This window comes from Mesitornis unicolor, unplaced genomic scaffold, assembly GCF_000695765.1.
Source record: "Mesitornis unicolor isolate BGI_N332 unplaced genomic scaffold, ASM69576v1 scaffold497, whole genome shotgun sequence".
In the NCBI taxonomy this organism is placed as follows: domain Eukaryota; kingdom Metazoa; phylum Chordata; class Aves; order Mesitornithiformes; family Mesitornithidae; genus Mesitornis; species Mesitornis unicolor.
This window is the reverse complement of record NW_010195543.1, coordinates 8-12,369: the sequence shown is the minus strand read 5'-3', so window position 1 is coordinate 12,369 and position 12,362 is coordinate 8. Positions and strand designations below refer to the sequence as shown.

Here is a 12,362-nt window from a genome sequence, read left to right as displayed (position 1 = left end):
CGTCGTTTGATCCATTTGCTGGGGGAAAGAGCAACAGACTGCTGCGGGGCCCACCACCTCCAGCTCTCAGCCCAAGTTCCACTTCAGGCGAGGAGCTGAAGGGGAGGCTGCCAGCTGCTTTACTCTGCTGTTTATCTCACATTGCACTGCAACTGCTCGTATTTACACTGCTTGATTCACTGCAGCCATGACAGGCAGTGCAGAAAACCTAGAACTGTAAGTCAGTACACCTGCATCAGCGGTACCAGTGGATGGAGCTGACTGGATATGGATTTGCACCTCCAAGGACAATCAGCAGGGAAAGTGAAGCATCAAGAACCCAATAAAACCACAGGAAACACTTCAACAAATTCTATGGAAGACATTTTCTACTGTAAAACTTCACCTGTCCAACTCTAACTCCAGGCTCCTTAATATATTAGCTGGGACATGGACCCAACTTTGCTGTAATGGCAATTAAATGTTACCTGGACTTAACCTAAGACCAAGTACTAGAAAAAAGGACGTCAGTAACCAAATGTACTGAATGCAGCTTAAAAGCAACAACACGTTCACCTACCTGTTATTCTTTTTTCTTTATTCAAGTCAATCTGCAACCACTGATGTTCATCACTGATAAAAGCAGCCCAAGGAGGACCAACCCTTTTCAGTCTGGCATTTTCAGGTTTCCAAATGTTCACCTGTCCTGTTTGGTCAGACCAACTGAGAATAGATGATGCTGTTATCTGGGAATCAGGGATTACCCCAGATTCCATCCCCAGTGTCCCATAGCAACCTGAGCAACAGAAAAGGTGAGAATTCAAAATGAAAATTCAAGTTACACAATCATTTAACCTGCTTGGAGTTTAAGACTTCACATGCAAATATTAAAATGCCATCTAAATTTATTCCATAACACCACTACCATCAAAACACACTGTCTTCTGCTTTCTAAAAGTGATGCCGTAACCAAAATTGTGGTCTTAAGTACTACATGATTTATGTCTGCTCAAGAGTACTGTGGATATTCTCTCAATCACCATTCACTCAGAGCACTAGAAGAGAAGCTTTGGGGGAGCTGTCATGGTTTAATATGTATGGCTGATACAGGAATGACAATCAGACAACTTGATCATTCATTCCTTTTTTGTGAGTATGTATCTTCCCATTTTTTAAACCCACCTTAACATCACAATGTTAGTTTGAACAATACACCAAAGCATGTCATAATCCTGTCCTTGAGCTCAAACACATCTTTGAAATTAGTTGTGTTTTTTGTCACCATTCTGGCTTCCCTTTTGCTGTGATCTCCCCCTCTCCCAACAGCATTAACGGTTTGTTGTCTCTACTGGATTTACTTCACCTGCTACAGCACGGGATCACATTAGCACTTCACTAACAGAATCCTTTCCCTCATCTGTCGTTTCCATCTAACATGCTGCTAGTTTGAAACACAAATGCCTCAGTCTCTACATACTCCATCTTACAGTTTTTACTTGTAATTCTTCAATTAATTTTTATTACTCAAGTCTCAATGTTAGCCAGGTCTTCTTGTACAAACAGTTTCATCTTCCCCTCCACTAATTACACCTCTAGTATTAATAACATAATAACACTTCTCTCTTTTGTACCAAGTAATGAAACCAACTATTATTACCACACCAGTAACTTCACCACAGTCTGATAAACTTCACTTACGCATACTACCAAGTCCCATTTTTCCTTCAGCTAACTCCTAGGCCAACCCAACTACATACATTTTAATTGACACCTACATCTTCTCTCTAGCTTATTTTCTCAAATGTGTTACTGACATGCAGATGGTCTAGATCACCATTTGGTCTTATCTCTTCATATTTCCAGGCCATTTAATTACTTTTACATGCACTATCAGATCACATTTTGAAAGACAAAATATACTAAGAAACCCTGCCTTTATCACTGTGTTTAATATTCGCCATGCATAAGGTCACCAGACATGCAAATTCTTCTTCCACCTCTTGCAGAGGTCTGGGAGAGAAATTATTTTAATATTATGAGGATAACAGTTTCTAATTTTCACTTGTTTGTATATATTTCCATCTCCTAACACTCCTGCCTATTAGATTCCTGCCTTTATATCCCCATTCAGCATCACTTTTTATTTCATTATTAGGAAAAGTATTTGTTTACTTTTGTGAAGTATGTGTACGATTTCATTCCTTTTTTTAATGTTATCCTTACAGAAAACAGAGGTAATGCTTTTGTTAGATTTTTGATATTATTAGAACAGTTAAAGAGACTAAGGAAAGGCCACTGTCTTCACAGCACTTTCAACATCCATTCAAAGATGGTATTTGAAGTGACTTATAAAACAGCTAGCTTCCATTTAGAAAACTACAGCTGATTTATTTGGAAAATGGGTTAATTGATAGAAAGTAAAAACATGCAAAGCAGTGAAGCTTTAAAAAGCAGAACACTTGTTATACCAATCAGCAACCTGGTACACATTTATGAAACAGAACATGGCAGCCAAGATGGAACACAGGTTACACACAGAGCAAGGCCAAAGAGATGCCCTTTCAGAGCAAGAGAGAGAAGTAATTACATAGCATTCAGCTGCAAGAATATGGGTCAAAAGAAAAAAAAAAGTAAAAGCAGATGGACAAAGTTGAGGAATTACTGTGGGATTCTGCTAGCTTTCTTAGCTGGCAACAAGGAAAGTGTAAGGACTAAGCCTAAAAAAAACCTAGAATGCGTAGTTGTTACAAAAAAAATGCAACTCTTAAGTGCCCAACTCTGCTTTAGCAATGTGTTTAAAGTATGAGAGTCAGACTATAATAGAGGAAAATAACCTGAAAGAATCTCTTTCTGCAGATAAGCAAGGCTTATTCTATACATCACTGTATCTATAAATGTAGTGATGAGTAATCATCAAAATAAGATAGTAAAACAATTCAAAAATATAATTCACTCCGGAATGCAGTAAAAAAAAAGTCTCACTAACTATAACAAAAATTAAGAAATAAAATACTTGCGCACAAAATTTGTATGAAAGTATCAACATGTAATACCTGTGATAATGCTTACCGCTCGTTTTAAATGTGAAGAGACTGGTAGATAATGGCCCCCTGCAGAAAACAAAAGATGGTTTTTTTGTTAGTCAGTGATGAAAATTGAAATGAACTGTCTTCAATTTATTTTTCTTGTCTGACTGCTTGCCACTGAAACCTATGCGCATATGACTAAACAAGCTCTTCACAATTAAAGTGACAATTTCTGTCACCAGGTTGCAGTGCTTTCAGGACAAACACCTTCTCAACTGAAACCTAGTCCAGAGATACTGAGTTAAAGGCTTTTAAACAAACATCTGCCCAGTAAAACACAAGACTTGATTAAAATGCTTTCCTTTTAAATTAAGCTAATCATAACAAGAAGAATCAACCTCCTCTGATTGCTTTTATTCCTGGGACTTCTGAGATAAAATGACGAGTTACACTCTTCTCTCTGCAACTTATAAGTTGCCACTAAATTATTCTTCCAAGGACCATTATGGATTTATGGTCATGCTATGCATTTTGGAAGATAAAACCTCCTTTGGAAGGTTTTTCTTTGGAAAATTAACCTTTATGATCTAAAGGCTAAAAAAACCTGATAAAACAATCACACCATAGCAAAAGAGCATTGTGAGAACCTCACAAAAAAAGAACCTGTCGATGCAAAATGCAGCTCCACTAGCTGGAATTAATCCTGCAACGAGACACTTAAAGATAAGGAGAACATAGGAAGTACACTCACAGTTTTGAGGTGACATTGTTGGCCAGGGAGCCTTCATAGTATGGAATGCCCTTGCTGATTACAACATTAATGTGACCACCCAGAGTATTTGACACAACGCCTGCGTGAACACCAGCCATACAAAGTGATGATGACTTGAAGCAGGGGGGGGAAAAATTTAATACAACATTGTAAATAAATACTATACTGTATATTGTAAACACTACACTGTCCAGTTATAGTCTTTGTTATTATTATATGAAAAAATTGTTCTAACTGTTATCTTTGGTTTACTATGGAATTTATAAAAACACAAAAAGAAGCAGTGCAGAAGCACTGCACTCTCACCCAGATGTATCTGAAATGTAACGCCTGTAATCAAAAAAGCTCAAAGCAAGCCAGACAGCCAGACTTTCAAATTATAATAAAACTATTACATTACACAACAGAATTTGAATACATAAATACACGAAATACCTTTTAACAGAAAGCACACTGAAAGTATATTTATTCATTTTCTCACAGTTAAGGAGTGATGCACTGCAGATTTCATAACTTTTAGCTGATGGGTTATATTTTCTCATTTTAACTCATCATCAAACATGGTTTAACCATCCAACAATCCAATCTACATAAACCCACAGTAATATGTGAATTTGTTCTAAGGAACCCTATTACCTAGGTTGCACAGGTCAATGGAGCTACGCAGTAAGTTTTTGCAGTCTTTCATTCTCTCCCTGGATGACTGTTAGCTAAGAATTCCTAACAAATGTCACAGTGACATTTCCATTTCCCTGGCTTGCAGGGTCATGATGCCATAGAGAGCAGGACTGACTTGCTACACTAAGTCCTTCAGGCACAGCACAGAGTGAGTAGAGCAAGATGTGTCTGTCTCTTGCACCAAAACTAGTTCAAGAGACCTTCTCCAGCTGGGAAGCAAACCCTTCCAGGCCAAAGGAGCTTGACCAATAAACATCTTACTGCTCAGGAGCAGAGAGACAGTCCAGGTCCAAGAAAAGCTTAGCAGCAGTGCCTTTGTACCTGTCCACCACATGCCTCAAGGCTTCTGGAGGATTACTGGCTAGGCATAGTGCAATAGGCATACACAGAGCTATTCACAGGCGTTCACACTGGGATATGCACAGACAAGTTGTGATTCTGCAGCCCCTTGCTCACATCCAACGAGACTGTGATTAACCTGAATTTCAGAAGACTGAGTGGGCTCAAGCTGTCTGCAAAGGACAACAATACAGCTTCCAGAAACCATATTTAGCCTGTTATTACTGGTGTGGTATCCCAGTGTGGACTTGACCAAGTCAATAAACAACATGATGACTGCAGATTTTTATTTACTGTTAACAGTTGCTCCCCGAGTGAAGTCCACTGCTAGCTGTTGCTACTTAACACATTTGTTGCACTGCTCTGCCAACCAGTCCACTGTGTGCTACAGAGCCTCACCACAAATCTTTAAGAAGCAATAAGCAGGTCCTTTCCAGAGATGAAAGATTTAATGGATTATTTTTCTTTTTTCACATTATTTTAAAAACAGAACAACTGCATGGTGCAGCAAGCCAGGATGCCCCTATATCTCAAGCTCAGTGGCATAAAAACCTGCTCTCCAAGACTTTTCCAAACATAATTCTCATCAGTATACTGACAGATAAAAACTCTAACTCTACTCCCCACCCACCAAATATCCCAAAAGCTTTCTAAATAAATGTAATTACGTCTTGCTCATGTATGCACCTCCCTGTTCCTTTCCTACTTTCCCTTGAAAGCAAGAGCATGGGATTCTGCAGTAGATGCAGCTCTCTCCTCCCTGCTAACCACAAGATGTCAGCAGTGAGCGTTCCAAGTCCTCAAGGACTACGGACATTAGAGTCACACACAAAAGAATCAAGATTTAGGGTATTTTTTAAAGCAGCAAGCAGCTGCTGATCGCTTGAAAGAGATGCGTGAGAAATCTCTACCTGAAACCCTCAAAATTGCTAGACAATTTGATTTCTTTCCACACAGCTTGACTTCTGGAAAATTGTCTGCCTTTTACTGAGTGAGAGCAATAAAGTATACAAAAAGACACAGGACATTTATTTCCTAAAGTTTCATTTTTCGTCTATAGAAAACAGTTTTTCAGATTTTGACAAAAAACTCCCAATAAGTAGAACGCCTACAGATACTGCAAATATGTTAGGCAGAAAATCAACTTCATCTTGTTACTAGCTACAAAAATTACCTTGCAGCTGTTTAGTGAGGATTCACTGCACACCAGAACATGTAATACAGTTATGCTGTGGTGACATTTTTACATATGGGTAATTATTTAAGCAGGCAGCCTGGGATTTACAGCTAATTGAGAAATGAAAATCAGAGGCACATTTCAGGTTCATATTTAGTATTAAAATCTGTGCTCACATTTTAAAATTGTCTTTCCTCAAATCTAATTGCATATGAAAAGAGTATTTTAAGACAAATAAGGAGATTTAATGCAAATTTTAACTAGATTGCTAGCAAAATTAAAATAGCCTAAAAAAAACCAAAGCAGACACCCCCCAGTCCTACAGCAGTTAGACCAATTCAGTTAGGTTTTTGTAGTGTTCTAGGTAAATAGTACATTATTATAGATTTTCATGTCCAGTTTATAGAACTATTAATGTTACAGTATTAACTCTGTTTTCCAAATGGTTTTATAGCTGATGACCATAAATAGTATTTCATCTCTCATGTTGTTTTGGATTGAGAACAGCTCTGAGGAACAGAAATTGGGGGTGCTGGTTGATGAGCTCAACATGAGCTGGCAATGTGCACTTGCAGCTAAGAAAGTCAACCTTATCCTGGGCTGCATCAGAAGCAGCATGGCCAGTGGATTGAGGGAAGTGATTCTGCCCCTCTGGAGACCCCAAAAAAAGAAGGACATGGACCTGTTGAAGCAAGTCCAGAGAAGGGCCACAAAAATGACTAGAGGGATGGAGACAAGCTGAAAGAGTTGGGGCTATTCAGCCTGGAGAACTGAAAGCTCTAGGGAGACCTTGTGGCAACCTCCCAGTACCTGAAGGGGGCCTACAAGACCCAGTGCCAGGTGCCAGGGAAGGTGATGGAACAAATCATCTCGAGTGCCATCATGCAGCACATGCAGGACAACCAGGTGATCAGGCCCAGTCAGCATGGGTTCAGGGAAGGCAGGTCCTGCCTGACCAACCTGATCTCCTTTTATGATGAGGTGACCTGCTTAGTGGATGAGGGGAAGGCTGTGGACGTTGTCTACCTGGACTTTAGTAAGGCCTTTGACACTGTCTCCCACAGCATCCTCCTGGAGAAGCTGGCTGGGCATGGCTTGGATGGGCATATGCTTCACTGGGTAAAACATTGGCTGGATGGCCAGGCCCAAAGAGTTGTGAACGGAACTAAATCCAGCTGGCGACCAGTCACAAGTGGTGTTCCCCAGGGCTCAGTACTGGGGCCACTTGTGTTTAATATCTGTATCAATGACATGGATGAGGGAATTGAGTGCACCCTCAGTAAGTCTGCAGATGACACCAAGCTGGGTGGGAGTGTTGACCTGCCTGAGGGTAGGAAGGCCCTGCAGAAGGACCTGGACAGGCCGGATCCATGGGCCAAGGCCAGCTGCATGAGGTTCAATGAGGCCAAGTGTCAGGTCCTGCACCTGAGTCACAACAACCCCATGCATTTCTACAGGCTTGGGAACAAGTGGCTGAAAAACTGCTTGGCAGAGAGGGATCTGGGAGTTCTGGCTGACAAGACAACTGAATGGGAGCCGGCAGTGTGCCCAGGTGGCCAAGAAGGCCAACAGCATCCTGGCCTGTACTGGGAATAGTGTGGCCAGCAGCAGAAGGGAAGTAATCGTGCCCCTGTACTCAGCACTGCTGAGGCCGCACCTCAAATACTGTGTTCAGGTTTGGACCCCTCACTACAAGAAGGGTATTGAGGTGCTGAAGTGTGTCCAGAGAAGGACAATGAAGCTGGTGAAGGGTCTGGAGCACAAGTCTTATGAGGAGTGGCTGAGGGAACTGGGGTTGTTTAGTTTGGAGAAAAGGAGACTGAGGGGAGACCTTATCACTCTCTACAACTACCTGAAAGAATGTTGTAACGAGGTGGGGGTCGGTCTTTTCTCCCTCATAGCTTGTCACAGAACAAGGAGAAATGGCCTCAAGTTGTGCCAGGGGAGGTTTAGATTGGATATTAGGAAAAAAATATTTACTGGAAGAGTAGTCTAACACTGGAACAGGCTGCCTAGGGAGGTGGTGGAGTCACCATCCTCAGAGGTGTTTCAAAGACCAGTAGTCATCATGCTTAGGGACATGGTCTAGTGGTGGACTTAATAGGGCTGGATCAATGGTTGGACTTGATGCTCTTGAAGGTCTCTTCCAACTGAAACCATTCTATGATTCCATGATTCTATTCTAAGAAAGCTGGAGAGGGATGTTTTAGAGGGGCATGTAGTGACAGGACAAGGGGTAATGGCTTCAAACTGAAAGACAGTAGATTTAGATTAGACACTAGGGTGGTGTCTATGAGGGTGGTGAGACACTGGCACAGGTTGCCCAGGGAAGTTGTTGATGCCCCCTCCCTGGAAGTGTTCAAGGCCAGGTTGGACAGGGCTTTGAGGAAACTGGTCTAGTGGGACGTGTCCGTGCCCGTGTCCATGGCAGGGGGGTTGGAAGTGAATGATCTTTATGGTCCCTTCCAAGTCAAACCATTCCGTGATTCTACGAAAATTAAGATAACTACTGAGACCCTCTGTTTAGAGATGCATTAGTGTGTCAAAAACAAGAAGACACCATTAAAAACCGGTTCTCTCTTCATAACTCTGAATTTCCCTACCGGAGAAAGCCAACAAAAACAAAACAGGAAGTAGAAAACAGTATTTTGATTGATCCATCCTTCTTAGCAGGCCTTAAAAAAATGTTTGAGTCTCTACTACACCACTTCACTTCTTGGAGATTGCAACATCTGAAGCACCTGCCATTTAGCAGCTGTGCAAAAAAAGTATCATGCTACTCACTTTAAGAGGTACAAATTGCAGAATCCAGGCAGCAGAACTAATGTGAACAACTATAACCGATTTGTAATTATGCATTTTGTGTTTTACCAAAATTCAAGTGAGTTTACGGTACTTTTACTTACGTCTCTGTATCCATGGGGAATAGTGCCAGAAATATCAGCAAAAGGAATCACACATCCAGCTGGACAATACTTACTGGAAGAGAAGAAAGTATTAACTTAAGATATTCACACAATTACAACTCCTACAATGTTATAAAATGCTTACTATTTTTTTTAATTTACAATATACTGTTATCATTCATATATCATGAAGATGTATCAATCCAGACACAAAACACTCAGGAAGATATGTACACAACAGGAGAACAGACATTTGAAAAAGTTTTTAAAAGTCTCAGCTGAAACTACAGTTCCAGTCTCAATATAATAAATTAAAAAAGCCAGCATTTTGTAATATATATACTGCATGGCTTCTTGAAATTGAAAGTCATGTAAATACCAATATTAATGAATTTTACTGTATAAACTAGAGACCTGCCTATCTATTTGTTTTGCGTCTTTAAATAATCCATCTGAAAAGTAATGCTATTTTAGAATGGGTCCTGGCAATGCTTTGATCATAAAAAACTGGCCAAATTCTGTTAGCTCACAAAAAGTAAGAGGTAAGACATCTGCACCTCTGATGCACACCTGTGTCCATGTTCTAGTACCATTTCACACTACACATACAAAAACTATTAAATCTTCAAGATTCAACAGTGAACTGGAGTAAACTATTAAATTTTTCACTGCAGTTCAGCAACAGTTGAAGCAACGTTGCAGGTACCACGAAAATAGTGAGATTCAGAGACTTCAGCACATGTTGAGTAATGCCAGAACCTATAATTAGGGCCCTATTTTGCAATGGTTGCACTTTGAAACATTTCATGATGCCACGGCTGAAGTTCTCCAAAAAGTTAAGTTTATGTATTTCATAACACTCTGCAGCTTTAAACACTGTCCTTGCTTTAGACGGAAATGGAGAAGGAGCAAACAGGGAAATTATGTATGTTTCCCCCATCAGAAGGTACAGCATTTTATATCTCCACAGAATCTCATTAATCCACACCAAACTGTGAAATAAGTATGTAACTTTTAACACATTTCATAGTTTAGTTCTCCTTAGGTAACTGTAATATGTGTTTCAGTTATTTAAGGTGTATACCTGCTGTAACTTGAAAAGCAATATCCTTTCTATGGAAGTAAGACATTAGCTCCTATGTTAGTGCAAATTAATGAGGTTCTACTGTATACTGCATGTAAATAACACAAATGGGAAAGACAGAGAGCAGAGAGTGGAGTGAAAATGTCAGAACTGCTTAGCTCCAACCCTAATTAGTTTGTTTCTGAAGTTCCCTGGACAGCAAATTTTCAAGCTGCATCAGATGTAAGTAACATAATGAAGCTGAAACACTAAAATTACTTCATTAAAGAGACTGGAGGGAAACAAGTAAAATCAGTCTTACTTGAATTCAGGTTCGGAAAAGTGACTTGCATTGTCTAAACAGGTAATTAGGTCTGGAAAGAAAAAACATTAGGTCAAGAGGATTATAAAGACAAAAAAGTTGAGTATGCTTTTTAAAATGCACAAAAATATACAGTTTAGCCTCTGTGGATAACCAAAAGTCAGAATGAAAAAAACATATTCCTACTACATTTTCTTGCAACAGAATTCTATTATAGTAGAACCTGGACGATTTGACTGAGTAACTGGGAAATCCACTGAGAATGTAACATTGACAAGAAGAGAAACATTATAAACATTCATTTTCTATGCAGTTTAATTTTAAGTTATAGGTATGCTTCAGAGAATCCGACATAATTCAGACACTCAAACATATGCTCTTTTAACAAAATTAAATTAATAAGATAGCTAAACAGGCCTGTCTTTCCAGCATTTAACAGTCCTACAGTACTGAAATCAGGCAGCATAGGGCACAAACATTAGAGTGCCATGTTACTGGCATCCATGACTGATATCTCAAATTTCATGTTTCTATCTGCTGTGTATCAGCATGTACAGTTCAAAATACAGAGAGAAAAACATCAGAAAACCCATAAAATAAAAATTAAAAATTAAAAGTATTTATCTGCTCTTTTTAGCATTACTTCTGTAAAGGGTTTTCTCAAGCCTTTGGCCTCCAGAAGCAGTTGTTGGCAATCTTTCATTTTCTTGTGGACATGTAATGGCACTCATCATTACGATGAGCAGAAGTAAGATGCAAAACAAACACAGCAACATATTTGAGAGGCTAGAATAGCCAAAACCACAGAAAAAAACAAGAAATGGCAAAAAGACTAAAAGAAGTCAGCAGATTATATAATTAAACAATTGAGGGAGTACAGGAAACAGTTACCAAAATAAAATTTTCCACAAGGTTGATCTGTATCAAATATGCCGTTCAATAAGAAAAAAATTTAGTTATCTGCCATCTTGATCACTACCTGAAAAAATGCATTTCGTCCTTTATCCAAAGCAGCTCTTTCATTTGTAACAGATACCTGTGATTCTTGCTCTGCTATTCAGAAAAAGCTTTGATACCACTTCTTTAAAACTACAATAACTTAAATAGTAAATGAACAGTTCAATTTCCTATGCAAAAGAATCAGGAAGACTGTATTAAGTCTTCATTTTTATAAGTTAATCTGTAAATTAGTTCTGTATTTTTACTAGACAGCTCTAATTTTAGAAGCACAGAAAAAATGCCAAATAATTATAAATACCTGATTTGTCAGTAGTTGAATAAGCTGCAAGAAATCCACGTCCAGAAGTGTGTGTTCCACTCATGAATTGTACTGTGACTTCATTACTTCTTGAAGTAATTAAACCATCCATTTGAAAGCCAAACCCACAATATTTCCCTATGGAGAGAAGGGGAGAACGGATGTGGAATAAAAACAACATATGTAATAAGCATCTGTTTTCATCTGCAGTGTAAGCTGACATTATTTCTGGTGTATAATCAAAAACAAATACATGTGCATGACATTAAACAATGTAGCCAGTGTCCATTTAAAGCAAATGGCAGAGTATGGGTGTCACATTTATTCTGTCACTGTCAACAGGTGAGAGTTTCTCAACACTTCTTAAACCTTGCAAATAAATGTGACCTTCACCTGTAGCTATGCATAAACCTCACAGGGAGTTCTCTGAAGACTGAAAGAAATCTGTAAGGGAAAAAGATCATGTTAGAGCAACAAGAATAATCTACAGAAGCAAATGAGAAAAAAGCCCCTCTCTTCCCTCAGCCTTTGGGGCATTTCTTCCTTGTCGACTATTTCATGGTTTCTTTCAACTACTTTTCTTAATTTTGGACAACGGCAGGCATGATTCATTGCACTTCAGCATTAACATACAAGCATATGCAAGTAACATTAATATAAACTGCCAGCTGGTCCACTTTCTGGTTTGTTGCCCCTACAAAACCTAACAGAGGTTCTACATCTGGATCCTTCTCTTGCCATCCAAAATGAGCAAAAATAATACACTTTAAACTAAGATGCTGGAATCTGCAGATATTGACAATACTTGCCCTATGAAGTCACAGAATCACACAGAATCACAG

At 39.2% G+C, this 12,362-nt stretch overlaps 1 protein-coding gene across 1 annotated transcript in view; it reads right to left on the bottom strand.

The window, feature by feature from the left end:
* The window catches only part of DCBLD2 (discoidin, CUB and LCCL domain containing 2), a gene marked incomplete at its 5' end in the record, with an annotated part of 24,589 nt that extends 12,931 nt beyond the window's left edge, over positions 1-11,658 (bottom strand). The window contains 6 exons of the mRNA XM_010188147.1: positions 560-775; positions 3,049-3,089; positions 3,757-3,890; positions 8,878-8,950; positions 10,263-10,314; positions 11,521-11,658. Of these exons, the coding sequence (XP_010186449.1) occupies positions 560-775; positions 3,049-3,089; positions 3,757-3,890; positions 8,878-8,950; positions 10,263-10,314; positions 11,521-11,658 (654 nt within the window). The remainder of the gene's footprint in view (positions 1-559; positions 776-3,048; positions 3,090-3,756; positions 3,891-8,877; positions 8,951-10,262; positions 10,315-11,520) is intronic.
* Between the last annotated feature and the right edge of the window lie 704 nt (positions 11,659-12,362).